This window comes from Dromiciops gliroides, chromosome 2, assembly GCF_019393635.1.
Source record: "Dromiciops gliroides isolate mDroGli1 chromosome 2, mDroGli1.pri, whole genome shotgun sequence".
NCBI lineage: Eukaryota > Metazoa > Chordata > Mammalia > Microbiotheria > Microbiotheriidae > Dromiciops > Dromiciops gliroides.
The window spans coordinates 41,419,043-41,434,125 of NC_057862.1; the positions used below are offsets into that span (position 1 = coordinate 41,419,043).

Sequence of the window (15,083 nt, forward strand, 5' to 3'; positions counted from 1 at the left end):
GGTTAAGTGACTTGCTCAGGGTCACACAGCTAGTAAGTGTCAAATGTCTGAGGCCAGATTTGAACTCAGGTGCTCCTGAATCCAGGGCCGGTACTTTATCCACTGGGCCACCTAGCTGCCCCTGCATTCTTAATTTTAAATGATTTGGGGGGGCAGCAAGGTGGCCCAATGGATAGAGCACCAGCCCTGGATTCAGGAGTACCTGAGTTCAAATCCGGCCTCAGACATTTGACACTTACTAGCTGTGTGACCCTGGGCAAGTCACTTAACCCCAATTGCCTCACCCCCCCCAAAAGTAATTAATAAATTAATGAAGAATGCAAATTAAAGCAATTCTGAGGTTCTACCTCTCACTTATCAGATTTGCAAAGATGACAACAAAAAGGAAAATGACAAATTATGGAGATGCCATGGGAAAACGAGCACATTAACACACTGTTAGTGAAGCTTTGTATCCAGCTCTGGTCCAGTTGTAACTATGCCCCCCAAACTCATTAAAGTAAGTATATCCTTTAATCCAGTGATGTGTATGTTCCAAAAAGACTGAAAAAAGAAGAAAAGGATCCATATGTACAAAAATACTCATAGCAGCAGCTCTTTTTGTAGCAGCAAAGAACTGGAATGCCAAAGGAGAATGAGAGAAAATGGTCATGAAAGGGCAAAGGATAAGAGAGAAAAGAGTGTGTGTGTGTGTGTGTGTGTTTGTGTGTGTGTTTGTGTGTGTGTGTGTGTGTATCTGTCTGTCTGAAACCTTGAGGAAGCTACTATTCCACCTATCTGCCTCCCTTCACTCCTTAACCCCAATCATTTCCTTTTTCCTACACTACACTATAGAAAATTTTGTGCATGTATATGTTGAATTTCCTATCTGTCCCTTTAAAGCCCATCAAAAGGCACTCTCTTCCAAGAAATCATCCTGAGAACTCACAGCATTCTAACTTGCACTCTCTAACCCACTGTTAGAATATTTGTACCAAATAACAACCACCACCCATTACTGTTATTATTTCAGTTGTGTCCGATTCTTTTTGTGGCTCCTTTTGGGGTTTTCTTGGCAGAGATGCTAGGTGGCTTGCCACTTCCTTCTCCAGCTCATTTTATAGATGAAGAAACTGAGGGAAATAAGTTAAGTGACTTGCCCAGGGTCACACAGCTAATCAGTGAAGACAGATTTGACTCCAGTCTTCCTGACTTGAGGTCTGGCACTATATCCACTGAGCCACCTAGCTACTCCTCTCATGCATTAATCATATGTTACCTTAATTAATTTTAATTTTAATTAATTAATCTTAGTTACCTGTACATATAATTTACTTGCTTACTGAACTTTGTGAACCCCACAAGAGCAAGGATGATTATCTTCACTAAGTTTTGTGATCTCCCCCAGCAGCTAACACAGTGCTTTGTATCCTTAATAAAGGTTAGGATGAATGATCCATGTAGGACTTTTCCTAACATTAAGCCTAAATTGGCCTATTTGCTAGTTTTCTAGATTTGTCAGCAAACAAATCCTTTCTTATTAAAAAATTTGTGAAAGTTGTTTCTCTTGGCTATTCCTATTCCTCAATCCAGTGATCACTGATTCTGTTTGGTTCTATTCTGTTTTGAATGGGAGGAAAGGAAGGAGGAGGGGAGAGAGTAGGCTACATATGTTGATAATTGCCTTAACATTTTAAATTCAGTTAACTAACAAGACAAAAGGCATCTATAAAATGCATTTCTTGGTAGACCAATGGTATCCATGCTCCCACATAGGGACTAACACCTAATAACCATTAGCAATTTGCTTTCATAACTAACAGAGAGAGCAAAACTTCAGTAAGTTCCAGTTAAGATCCTTTTTGTGGCTAAATTTGGTAACTGACTCCAATTTCTAAAACTACTCCCAATATGACTAAGAGGGGCTCAGAGCTTAAGCTCATGTCTAAAAAAGGCAATTTAATCTCATCTATAGTCATCTGGCTATGCCTGGTGTTCCCTACTATTCCTTTATCCTGTTTTGTGAACTTTTTAAAAAGTTCATTATTTCATAAATTCAAAGGCAGTTATTTCACCTCAAATCTGTTCCACTAGAAGTTTCACCTCATTTGGTCCAAATAAAAGAAGACTCTCTAAACTGAGCAGGAATAATTCTGGAGAGAGGATTCCTGTTCAGATATGAGCTGGATTAGATAAGTCTCTGAGGTGCCTTCCAACTATGAAATTCTAGGACTCTGGGAGTAGGTGGAATTGTTCCCCAAATCTTTTTAGTTCCAGAATGCTGGGAATAGAATTTAATCTCCTTCTGGCTCTCCACCTCCACTCCATGTGGGTCAGAGACCTACAGTTCCATGTAGAATTTTTCTAATAGCCAAAATATACAAATACTTGTCCACAAAGCAGCAAAATGGGTTAACAGACTTGAACTGGCTATGTAAGATCTGTTTCTTATTTCCTCACACCACCACTTATTCTCAAATAGGTGAGCTGACTCTCATAATGCCATTGCTAATTTATAAAACTGAGCCTGTAAATAAGTTTTATTCCTAGGAATTAGTAACACAATGTTTGCATGTGCCATGAGTTCCTTAGAAAGCCATTCTGAAAACAAAGCTGTTAAGAATGTGAATTTCCAGTGTTTAGACATAATTTTCTAACTCAAGGTTTACTATACGGAAACCACATTGTCATGATAATTTGGACTACCCACTTTGCAAGAGTAAAAGAAGGTCTAGATTTTTTAAAATTAATTTTGTTTTTTCAATCAATGAAAAAAGTGTCTTTTCTATCTCCATCCCCCTTCCCCACACACCCCTCCTTCCCCTTGAGAAAGAGACAAACCTCTTATTACCAAAATGTCATCAAGCATTGGCCATGTGCCCCCCAAAATGTGTCAGTGTGCACCCTGAGTCCATTCACTCTGTGTCAGGAGGTGGGCAATCTATTTCATCAAGAATCCTTTGGAATTGCAGCCATCATTGTGGGACTCAGGTTGCTGCTAAATCTTTTGTGATCTTGACTGTAGCACCTCAGCACTTGGGATTTTTTTCCTTGCCCTAAAAGCTCTAGATTTTGGCTATAATGCTCCTGAGTTTTAATTTGAGGGTTTTTCCAGGAGATAACTGATAGATTCAGTTCTCACTCTGTCCCTCCCTGGTTCAAAGAGATATGGGAAGTTTTCTTTTATGATTTCATAAAACATGATGTCTAGACTTTTTGGTCATGACTTTCAGATAATCCAATGATTTCTGAAGTATCTCTCCTTAATCTAATTGCCAGTTGTTTTTCATATGAGATATCCTACACTTTCTTCTATTTTTTTCAGTCTTTTGACTTTAATATTTCTTCTTTTTTTTTTTAAGAAGCCATTAACTTCAATTTGGTCTATTCTACTTTCCGAGTTGCTTGTTGCTCAAGTAAAGTTTTGGACTCAGGATGGCAAGAGCTGCATTTCATATATTTTTGTTTGTTTGTTTTTTGTTGTGGGGCAATGAGGGTTAAGTAACTTGCCCATGGTCACACAGCTTTTAAGTGTCAAGTTTCTGAGGCTGGATTTGAACTCAGGTCCTCCTGAATCCAGGGCCAGTGCTTTATCCACTGTGCCACCTAGCTGCCCCCGCATTTCATTTATTTTTATAACTTCCACAAAGCCTAGAACAATACTTTGCCCAGTCTAGGCAGTTAGTGGATATTTATTACTGAATTCAACTTGATTCAAGGCACTCAACTAATCATTGAATAAATAGCCAAACATAGCCACTTCTAGTCTTGCACTAAGCCAACAAAAGTCCTGTGACTCACAAAGCCCCATAGACCATTAACTCACCTGGGCTTTCTCCCGCTTTGCTCTAATCAGTGTATCTTGGTAATGCTGGGCAACGTGGGCATTCACTCCCTCCAGTTTGACTGAAGGAAGCTGTAAGACCTTCAGGGTCTTTCTGGCATCCCCTTCATCCAATGCTTCATTAATTAAGCCAATTGCTAAAATTCCTACAAAAGGAAGTAATGAGACATCAATGAAAAAGAAAGAAATTATGAAGGCCAAATTCTGACTAACACAGGTTCCTTATCAGAGATACCACAATCCAAGCTGTAAGATTTCTTCCACATAAAAGCAGTATTCAAAAAATAAATAAATCAAAACTCAAACTGTGGTTTTTACTAGTTACTACATTACAACATATGTAATTCATTTCATATGCTTCTTGGTTTGCTTAATCTAAATTAAATTATACTTGATACTGCTGTTATGAAAAGCAATGGGGAATTATGCTAAACGAGAAAAATGTGACTCCAAGAGAATACACTTAAGGCTTATCTCACAAGAAGGTAGAATGACAGAAAAGCCTAATACACAGCAAAATATCTGTCAGCAGCACTTTTATAAAAGCAAGGAACCAGTAACAAAGTAGATGCCTATTAGCTGGGGAATGGCTAAACAAATTGTAGTACATGAATGTAGTGGAATATTACTGCACCAAAAGAAATTATGAATAATTTAGAGAAGCATGGAAACATTTACATGAAACTGATGTGAAGTAAAGTAAGCAGAAGCAGAAAAACAATCTATACAATGACAACAATGGAAGCGGAAAGGAATCAAAAGAGGAGGGAGGGAGAGAATGGGAAAAGAAACAAAGGAAGTCAACTGTGTAATTATAATGACCAAACTTGACCCCAAAGAAGTGACTTTTAAAAATCTCTCCCTTAATCCTTTTTTTGTGTGTTTAATTCTACTTTATTTTCCATGTTGAATTCTCTTCCTCCCCGCTCCCTCCTCCACCCATACCTATCCCTTACTTCCTTTTTTTTTTAAGTGAGGCAGTTGGGGTTAAATGACTTGCCCAGGGTCACACAGCTCGTAAGTGTTAAGTGTCTGAAGCCAGATTTGAACTCAGGTACTCCTGACTCCAGGGCCGGTGCTCTATCCACTGCACCACCTAGCTGCTCCCTCCCTTATTTCCTTAAAGAGGTAGAGGACTATGAGTATGAAGCACACTTATGCTAGCAGACTTGGCAGACCAAATGGGTTAGTCTTACCCAACTCTTTCCCCCATCTTTTTTGTTTGTTTGTTTGTTTTTTGGTCCCCCCATCTTTTTTTTTTTTTTTGCAGGGCAATGGGGGTTAAGTGACTTGCCCAGGGTCACACAGCTAGTAAGTGTCTGAGGTCACATTTAAACTCAGGTCCCCCTGAATCCAGGCCCAGTGCTTTATCCACTGCACCACCTAGCTGCCCCCTGAAAAGTTACTTTTACAAAACTCCATATTTTTTTATTTGTTTTAAAATTTCACGTAACACTGGAGAAAACTGGCTCTTTGTCAAGAGCTTCAGTTATACTCCAAAGTGTAAAAGAAATAATTGAAGTGGATAAAGCACTGGCCTTGGATTCAGGAGGACCTGAGTTCAAATCCAGCCTCAGACACTTGACACTTAATTAGCTGTGTGACCCTGGGCAAATCACTTAACCCTCATTGCCCTGCAAAAAAAAAGAAAAGAAAAAAGAAATATAGTTGAATGTTTTCCCAATTTTATTCAAAAAAGAAAAAGAAATCAAGTATATTATTTGCATTCACATTAAGGGCAACATAAATTTAATCCAAATCAACAATAGCTAGACCTTTGTATTAGCTGCTCTCCCCTCTCTCCCTCCCTCCATCCCTCTCAATCTCTGATTTAAAATGTTCGGTTTTCTTTAAGACTTGATGTAGGGGCAGCTAGGTGGCACAGTGGATAAAGCACCAGCCCTGGATTCAGGAGGACCTGAGTTCAAATCCAGCCTCAGATACTTGACACTTACTCGCTGTGTGACCCTGGGCAAGTCACTTAACCCCAATTGCCTCACCAAAAAAAAAATTAAATTAAAAAAAAAAAAAGACTCGATGTAAGCAGCACTTCCTCCAGGGAGCCTTTTCCAGTCTTCTGACCTGCTAGCGTGTCCAGATTTTACTTTGTCATCTCCCCAGTTAGAATGTGAGCTCCGGGGGGGCAGCTAGGTGGTGCAGTGGATAGAGCACCAGCCCTGAAGTCAGGAGGACCTGAGTTCAAATCTGGCCGCAGACAACCCCTGCCTTTAGGGGCAGCTAGATGGCACAGTGGTAAAGCACCAGCCCTGGATCCAGGAGTACCTGAGTTCAAATCCGGTCTCAGGCATTTGACACTTACTAGCTGTATGACCCTGGGCAAGTCACTTAACCCTCATTGCCCTGCCCCCCCCCCAAAAAAAAAGAATGTAAGCGCCATAAAGCCTGGGACTATTTTTAGTTTTTCTTTCTATCATCCCCAACACTTAGCACAGTAGCGGGCAGTGCTGAAGTGACTAATAAATATTTGTTGATTGATTTAAGTACTTACCATGTGCAGCCAACACAAATACTAACTCCTTAAACGAATGTTAAAAATTGTTTTTACATATAATTGGAAAAAAATAAAATATGAAAAAAATGCTAACTCCCTCCATAAAGCTTTCCAGGATACTGTTGGTCAGTGATGATCTTCCCTTTAGATGCTGAGGGACAGACGTAATACAGCTCTCCAATGTACTTATCATGAAATACTCTATATCAAAGTTAGCAGTATCTCCTTACTGAACTATAAGCTCCATGGGCACAGACTGAATTTAGAATTTAAACTGCAAATTCTTCTGGTTCCTACCTACAAAGTAGGCATTTCATCAAGTCTACCACATTGTATTTTTGTTTTGTTTTGGTCTTTTTGCTTTGTGGGGCAACGAGGGTTAAGTGACTTGCCCAGGGTCACATAGCTAGTGTCAAGAGTCTGAGGCTGGATTTGAACTCAGATCCTCCTGAATCCAGGACCTGTGCTTTATCCACTGCGCCACCTAGCTGCCCCCCAAGTCTACTAAATTTAACTACATCTCTAATTGCTTGGTAGCAGGTGGATATGTAACCAAAAGTCTAGACAGATCCCAGGATCACAGATTAAGAGCTGGAAGGACCACAGAAGGCACCTAGCCCAACCCTTTCTTTTACAGATGAGTAAACGGAGACTCAGCGAGATTAAGTTAAGGCAGAAGGTACCAAACTGCAAATCTAAGACTCAAACCCCCTACACAAGTCACTTATGTCCAAAGGTACTTTAGAATATAAGAACTATATTTCTGTGCCCAGTAAAAAATATAATTTTTTAAAAGCCTGAACAAATTTGCAGGCCAAATATTCACCACCAAATAAAAAAGATGAATCATCAAGTAATTTTTTTTTACTCCAAGAAATTTGTGAATATGCATGATGAATTTCTGTCATGTAAATTTCAGAATCTTTGTTTCATATCAGACACTTCAAAACTAAATTTCTTTAAAAATAATAACAATTAACAGTCTTTGTTGAAAGGTGCACCAAGCTATTTCTTCAGGCAAAGAGTACCTCCATTTCCCCTTCTTCAATCATGCCAGGGGAGATAAGGGGAGGGGAAGGAAGAAAAGAAGAGGGAGGGAGAAAAGAAAAGAAAGGGTGAGGGAGAAACACAAAGAGATGGAGAGAGAGAAAGAGATAGAGAGACACAGAGAGACAGAGACAAAGACATAAGATTGATTCTTGGGTTTTATCTCCTATTCATTTTTCACCAAACACCTTTCCAGGAACAGTACTTTCAGATAACTCTATGAAGGCACCAGCACTTTCTTTCTGAGTTGGGAGAACACTAGCATACTTACGCTCATTTTCCTCTTGCACCACCATGTTCACAAGGTCCACAGAAGCCTGGATGTCATTCCATGTAATGAACTCATTATTCTCTGCATGTGCCTGGGCTTTCAACTTCATCAGTTCATCAATATACCTGTCCCCAAAATGAAATAGAAGTTAAGTCCCAGTGTAAGTAGAAGCAAGACCCCAGGACTAACATGAGAGAGACAATGAAGAGAGATGGCAACAAAGATCTATGAGGGATAAGAGGTCATTAATTAAGTCCTGCATTTCAAGACAAGTGTGAAACTAAGAATATTCTTTTTAAAGAGCTCTCTGGAAAAATGTGTAAGAATGCAAGGTAAACAAACCATACGGATCAAATGCCAAAATACAACAGTACAAGTTCCCCAGACTAAACAGTGGGACCAAAGGTCCCATTAAGTAGCTCCTCTGAGAAGAGGAAAAGAGGCAATCCATAAATCACAATGTCTTCAAATAAGATTGAACAAGGGTTATAAAAAGAAGCTAACAAATGAAAGGTTTTCTTTTGTAATTGTCCCATCCATTGTTTACTTAAAGATGTATCTACTTAAAGCTAAGAACAGTATATAACCTGCTTCTCTTCTAATTTTTTTTAATATTATGATCTTTAATAATTGGTACATTGGAATCTCATGTGGAATTCTATGTAAGATATTGACAGAAGCTTTATCTCTGCCAGCTGTTTTCCAGCTCCCTCAGCAGTTCTCATCACAGAGGGAGTCCTTTCCTAATTAAGTGGTGCATATGGGCTAATCAAACACTGGGATATCGAGCATATGATTTGATTCTCCTTTGTCTAATCTATTCCACTGACCCACCTCTCTCTCTTTTTAGCCAACATCATATGGAGTAATGACAGCTGCATCATATATAGTTAGAGGTCTGGAACTGCCATTCCCCCTTCATTCTTCCTTTTGTCATTATCTCCCTTGATATTTTTGATGCCTCATTTCTCCAAACCAGACCACACATTTCAGAACAATGGGTAGGAAATGTCTTCTTAAACAAATGAGGGACAGAGACAATTAGAAAAGAGAAAGTAGATTCTGATGACACAAAACTGAAAAGTTTCTGAAGAAACAAAATTAATCTAAGATACAAAGGAAAAAGATAGAATGAGGGGGGAAATCTTTTTTATCAAAAGATTTCTATTATATTTTTCTAAAAAGGGTTTGTATGAAAGCTATATATGTACATATGTATGTATAGGTGTCTGTCTTTGTAAGACCAAAAGTCATTTCCTGATAAGTGATCAAAAGATATGAACAAATAACTTTCAAAAAGAACTATGAACCATGAGAGAATCCTCAAGTCACTAATAATGAGAGAAACTGAAAAAAAGAACAACTGTAAAATTTCACCCAGCAAACTGGCAAAGAAGGCAATACTCGGTGTTGGAAGGGTCATGGAAAATAGATTCACTGGTGTTGGTAGAGCTGTTAACTGCTCCAACTGTTTTGGAAAGCAATTTAGAATTATGCAAATAAAGTCATTTATTAATGTCCATACCCTTTGATCCCGATTACAGTGCAAGGCATATACCCCAAGGAAGTCATAGATTAAAAAAGCTCAGATTCACCAAAATATTTACAGTAGCACTTTTTGTGGGGGCAAAGAACCAGAAACAAAGTAGATGCCTTTTAATTGGGAAACAACTAAACAAATTATGGCACATGAATATAATAAAATATTGCTGTACTCTAAAACATGACAAATATGAGGAACAGAGAAGCATGGATTTACATAAAATAATGCAGAGTGAAGCAGCCAAGAAAACAATGACTATAACAATGTAAAAGGAAAGAACCACAAAACAATTAAAAGTGCATGTTGCAAATTAGGGATGGTGACAAAGGGATAAGAGGTCATTAATTAAGTCCTGCATTTCAAGACAAGTATGAAACTAAGCATACTCTTTTTAAAGAATGTCTTGGTCCCAAAGAAGAGATATTAAAAGACATATCCCATTACTTCTTTGCAGAGATGAGAGGTCCACAGGTGTGAAACAATGCATATATTGATTTTTTTTTAATGGACTGAGCTGTTTGCTAATCTTTTTTCTTCTTTTTCATTAAAATATATGGGATGGCTCTTTGGAAGAGGGAAGGAGAACAGGTATAATTACAGGAAATTTAGAAGATATAAAAATAAAAGATGTCAATACTATATTTGTAAAAGAAAAACAAATGAGAATATTCACAACAGGTTTCTAAAATTCTTCCTCCATTATTCACTCACCTCTGGGAATTTTCTTCTTCAATGTTAGTAAGGCCTGTAACTGAGCTGCTCAGCTGTTTCCAGACAGTATTTCTATCTCCTGATTCCAAAGCCCTATTGATTAAGGCCACTGATGACAACATCTCAACTGCAACTGAGAGTTCAGGATGGGTAAGGTTATGCTAAATAAAACAAATAAGAGAAAGAGAGAGAGGGGAAAATAGCTGTGAGGAATGTCACCCACTATCAAGGGAGGATGGCATTTCAATAGAGCCAACATGGAAGTCTTGGAAAGAACATGCTTTCTAACCATGCTGAGGAATACTATTGACCTCGGATCGTGATTCTGAAGAGCACTTCCGTGCTTTGTCCGTCCCAAACTGCACAGGTTCAGTTACTTACATCAGGGCTCTGCTGCTGTAGAGTAGCCAGCTCCTTCTGGTAAAGTTCAGCAGCAAAAGGATACACCTGAGGTAACTGAGCGTCGGTATTCATCAACTCTGACACAGTCTTCTCAGCAATCCCCTTTCGGATTGCAGCATTAATTGAAGTCACTGCTGCCAACCCTGGGAAATGAACAAGAGATGAGAAAAGCAAGGCTTGCAACCTTAAGAGAATAAAGATACACAATTTTGGTCATAGAAATTCAAGCCATTTGCTCCTCTTTCTCCCTGATCTGCCCAAGTACCCGGACGTTACCCACTCTCTCCTCCTTAACTCCAATTTCAAATGAAGCAGTGGCCTGTTTTGCCCAGACCAAACCCCTCTAAATGTACTGTAGATTTCACCTCACCCTGTCTTCTCCAGCAGATTGCTCCCTTTCTCATTTCCACTTCTTCAAGCTCTCTCTGTGTAGTGGCTCATACCCAGCTGCCTTTGAACAAGGGCATGCCCCCCCCATCATTAAAAAAACAACACCCATCCTCAGTCTCCCCTTCCCTCCTTCATCCTCTTTACCTTTCTTTACCCCTTTCTTTCCTCTCTGTCTCTCTCTTCCTCCCTTATCATTCCTTCCCTCCCTCTTCAATGAAAAGATAGCCAGATGGCCAACACTACAAGGCAGAATTAAAGGGGGAAGTCATTCTAGGCATGTTGGATAGTCACTATAATAAAGACAGAGATGAGATGGAGTTTCATGTAAGGAGAGGAGAAAAGGCCAGCTTGGCTTCATCACGGAGTATAGGAGGGGAGGAAATGTCCAATGATGCTACAAAGACAGGGTGCAGCTAGGCTGTATAGGACTTTAAAAGTTAGAGAGGAGGAGCAGCTAGGTGGTGCAGTAGATAGAGCAGTGGCCCTGGAGTCAGGAGGACCTGAGTTCAAATCCTGCCTCAGACACTTGACACTTACTAGCTGTGTGACCCTGGGCAAGTCACTTAACCCTCATTGTCCCAAAAAAACAAACAAGAAACATAAAAGTCAGAGAGGGATTAACATATTGTCCTAGAAGAGAGCTATAGATCTGGCGCTGGTTTCTATCCAGTTGTGTTTTGGCCATTTTAACCCAGATGTCCCACAGACATCTCCAACTCAGATGTGTCCAAAACAGAACTCACCATCATCACCTTCCTCACAAACCTTCCCCTCTTCTGAATTTCTGCAGCACTGCCAAGGGCTCATGCTCTCCCTCTTCCTCAACAACTCTATACAATCTGCTACCAAACCCTGCCATTCCTCCCACCCTGACAGCATTTCTTCTTTATGTCTCCTCTCTACTCACACCACGACGCCTGTTCAAGTCATCATCACCTCTCACCTGGACTATCACAAGAGCCTTCTACTTGGTCTTCAGGCCACAAGGTTCCCCCCTCCCAATTTAACCTCCATTCAGCACTTTAAAAACTCCTATTATCATTAAGATAAAATACAAACCACTCAGTCTGGGACTTAAGGCCCTCCATAATCTGACTGAAGGTTACCTTTCTCAGGCTTATGACACATTAGTCCTCTCCATGTACTATACAATTCTGCCATATTGGACCACTAGCTATTTATTTACCACACTTAACATTCCATTTCCCGTTTCTTCATTTGCAAAAATGATCCCCCATTTTAAAAATATACTCCTCCTTCTTTGTAACTCTCAAAATCCTTATCTTCCTTCATGGCTTAGCTAAAGAGACCTATCTTCTCCACAATAACCAAGGTTAGTGGTAGCTCTTTTTCCTCAAAATATTTTCTATTTGCTTCTTTTTGTACATGTTGTAGTTACTCGACAGAATGTAAAATCATTGAGGACAGGGACAAATTTGCTATTTTCTTTGTTTTCCCAGTGCCAAGCACAGTGCCCAGCACCTAGAAGGAGCATGGGTCATTTGTTAAACTGAAGAGACTGCCTAAAGAATTAACTGAGCTATGAAAAACAGAGGAAAAGGATTTGCAGGAAGCTGTGGGGGGCAGGGGTGCATGGAGGAAAGATGTCAGGTAAGGCACTTCCCCTGCACTGCCATCAGGTGGCAACAGCAGCCAAGAAGACTTGGAGACTATAAGGCGAAATATATATAAGGAGAAAAAGGAATTCACAACAGAGTAGCCTCCAAATAGAGAAGGAGACAAGGGGGAAGCAGAATACAATCAGGCAAAGAGACAGACTTAGGTTTGTTGGGTGTGTCTGTATTTTGAAAATGTACTTAGATTTCAAAGAGACCATAAATCTGTAGCTTTTGGCTCATTTTGGCTAATTAGCTCCATTTTCCTGAGACAGTAACCAAGAAAAGGAATATTTGTACATTCATTAGAGAAAATAATTTAAATAGAGAAGATAAATTCAGGCTAGGTGCAAAATGGAAAGCTTGTATGAAAGTAGATTTAAGAAATCTGTTAAGTCAGTTTACTCAAGTGCTACCTCCCTGAAATTCACCTCCAAGAACAGTCCAAAATACATCTTGGGAAAAATTAAGACAGTCATGCAGAAGAAAAAGTAGAGTCTCCTGTGGAGAAACCTAACACATAACTGTTCACTTTATTTTAGTATCAACAATAATGAAATATCACTAGAGAATACTTAGCTTTGTTAGAGTGCTAGGCTATACCAACATCAGGTCCTGGCCCAATTCTAGATCAGGGGCAGCTAGGTGGAGCAGTGTATGGAGCACTGGGCCTGGAGTCAGCAAGACCTGAGTTCAAATCTGACCTCAGATATTTACTCGCTTCATGGCCCTGAGCAAATCACATCATTTCTGTTTGCCTCAGTTTCCCCATCTAAATAATGGGGGGTAATAACAGTACCTGCCTCTCAAGCTTGTTGTGAGCATCAAATGATTAATAATAGTAAAATGCTTATGAGCATAGTGCCTGGCACACAGTAACTGCTACACAAATGTTAGCTGTTGTTCTTACTACTGGATACCTATCAGAATCTCATTAGCTCGGAGAACCTCCAAGTTATGTCAGACATAACAACCAAAGGAGTCTAGAAGCCTGAAGTCTCTAAACTAGGAGGGCACTAAGCCTGAACACCGAGCGGCTGCAGCCCACCGTGAGTCCCTTCGGTTCATTCCGGCCCACTCTCAAGTCCCAGAAATGTCTCCAGGGCCCCTGAAGCCACTGAAGGCCCCCCAATGGTTTGATGTCAGGTGCCACCTGGCTCCAGCACCTCCCAGGGGCTGGACCAACCTGGAATTGTCCTGTAGCATTCCCCTCTACCACCCTACACCAACACCTCAATGAGCAGGCACCTACTTCTCTGATATTGCAGGGCAGCACGGTTAGCAGCATCCACTCCAGCCTGCAGGTCCTCCTTCTGCAACGGCCCGATCACTCCACTCTGAAGAAAGCAAATGAACATTCACATAAGTCTTCCACGGACCCTGTATTCTCAACAAGAAGCCACGATATCCCACGGTCAAAGACAATGACGCTATCTGGACGTTTCAGCATACTGAGTAAGATGATCTGAACGGTAAAGACTGGAGTTATCTAAAGCTTCTGAGTATTGATTCCTAGGATAAAATTCAACCCAGGCTTCTTTTAGGGTTTCTTCCCAACCAAATGATACACAGTCACACAAACAGGAAGATTTAAAAAAAAAACACCTTAATGCATTAATTAAATAGAAACTTTCTCAGTCCATAACCCACATGCTTCACAAGCAGAGAGCTACATGCACAATTATGTCACACGTGGAAAAAAAGCTGGGTCTGGAATTATAAGCCCTGGATCCCAAGTCAGCCTTTGTCACACACTACCTATGTGAGAGTGACCTGTGTGAGTCTTGGCCTCCTCAGCTCAAAGATGAGGAGGTTAGATGAGAGGCCTAGAAGGCCCCTTCCAGCCCGGAAGCTCTGAGCCGAGAGCTTCTACACATCCTGCACTTAAGCAAACGTGTAAAGGGAAAAACCTAAGAACGACCCCCTTAAAAAATGTGGGAGAGACAGTACAGGACTCGAATGGACAGACGAGCTCTCCGTGGGGCTAAAGGCTCCTTTACCTGCTTCTTCTGCTGCTTCTCATTCAGGAGCTGCTTCAAGTACCAATCACAGTTGTCTTGCTGCAGTGCTCGAAGGCCCAGAGCAGGGGACACTAGGGCCTGATATAAGACCAATGGATCTCCCTGCTCTAAAGCCAGGTCCACTTTGGCTAATGAAGAATAAGCTGGAAGGGAGAAAAGAAAGGGATGAGCACCGAGCCAGTCATCTCCCTGACATGATGATTGCAGCCTAACACCCCAGAACTCTAGTCCATATGCTAGCTCACTCTACTGTAATATATGAAATGATGAGTACATATCCTCAGGAAAACTGGGTGGAAAAAATACCAAGCCAGCAGTCAGAAGATATGGCTTCTGGACTGCTATTTTCTTTGACCATGAACAAAAAAACTGCTACTCATGCCTCAACTTCGCTATTTTCAAAATGGGGCTATTACCTGGCCATCCCTGGTTCAAAGGACTAACATGAAAATGAAAATACGGACATGTGTTTAATCACCAAGCAGACGGGTTATACATAACTCCAAAGTATTTACAAAATACTGTTATATATGTTCAGTTCAACTATTCAGCAAATAGTTCAGTATGAAGCACTAAACTAAGCACTAGGGTTTTACAAGAATAACATTGATTATTTTCTTTTAATTTCTAGCACAAGCTACTCCAGGAAACATCCGGGAGAAAGGAAAGAACACTTCGAGTCAGGGAGGACTTCCCAGCAGTGGAGCTGAGCCCAGGGAGGTTTGGGCTGGAGGAAAGGAGGGTGAG

At 40.4% G+C, this 15,083-nt stretch overlaps 1 protein-coding gene across 1 annotated transcript in view; it reads right to left on the bottom strand.

Moving 5' to 3' along the window:
• The window catches only part of IQGAP1 (IQ motif containing GTPase activating protein 1), a 123,261-nt gene that overhangs the window by 46,504 nt on the left and 61,674 nt on the right, over window positions 1–15,083 (bottom strand). Inside the window, exons 10-15 of the mRNA XM_043985750.1 lie at window positions 14,316–14,479; window positions 13,568–13,652; window positions 10,289–10,452; window positions 9,908–10,068; window positions 7,654–7,778; window positions 3,806–3,969 (exon numbers count right to left, since the gene is read on the bottom strand). Of these exons, the coding sequence (XP_043841685.1) occupies window positions 3,806–3,969; window positions 7,654–7,778; window positions 9,908–10,068; window positions 10,289–10,452; window positions 13,568–13,652; window positions 14,316–14,479 (863 nt within the window). The remainder of the gene's footprint in view (window positions 1–3,805; window positions 3,970–7,653; window positions 7,779–9,907; window positions 10,069–10,288; window positions 10,453–13,567; window positions 13,653–14,315; window positions 14,480–15,083) is intronic.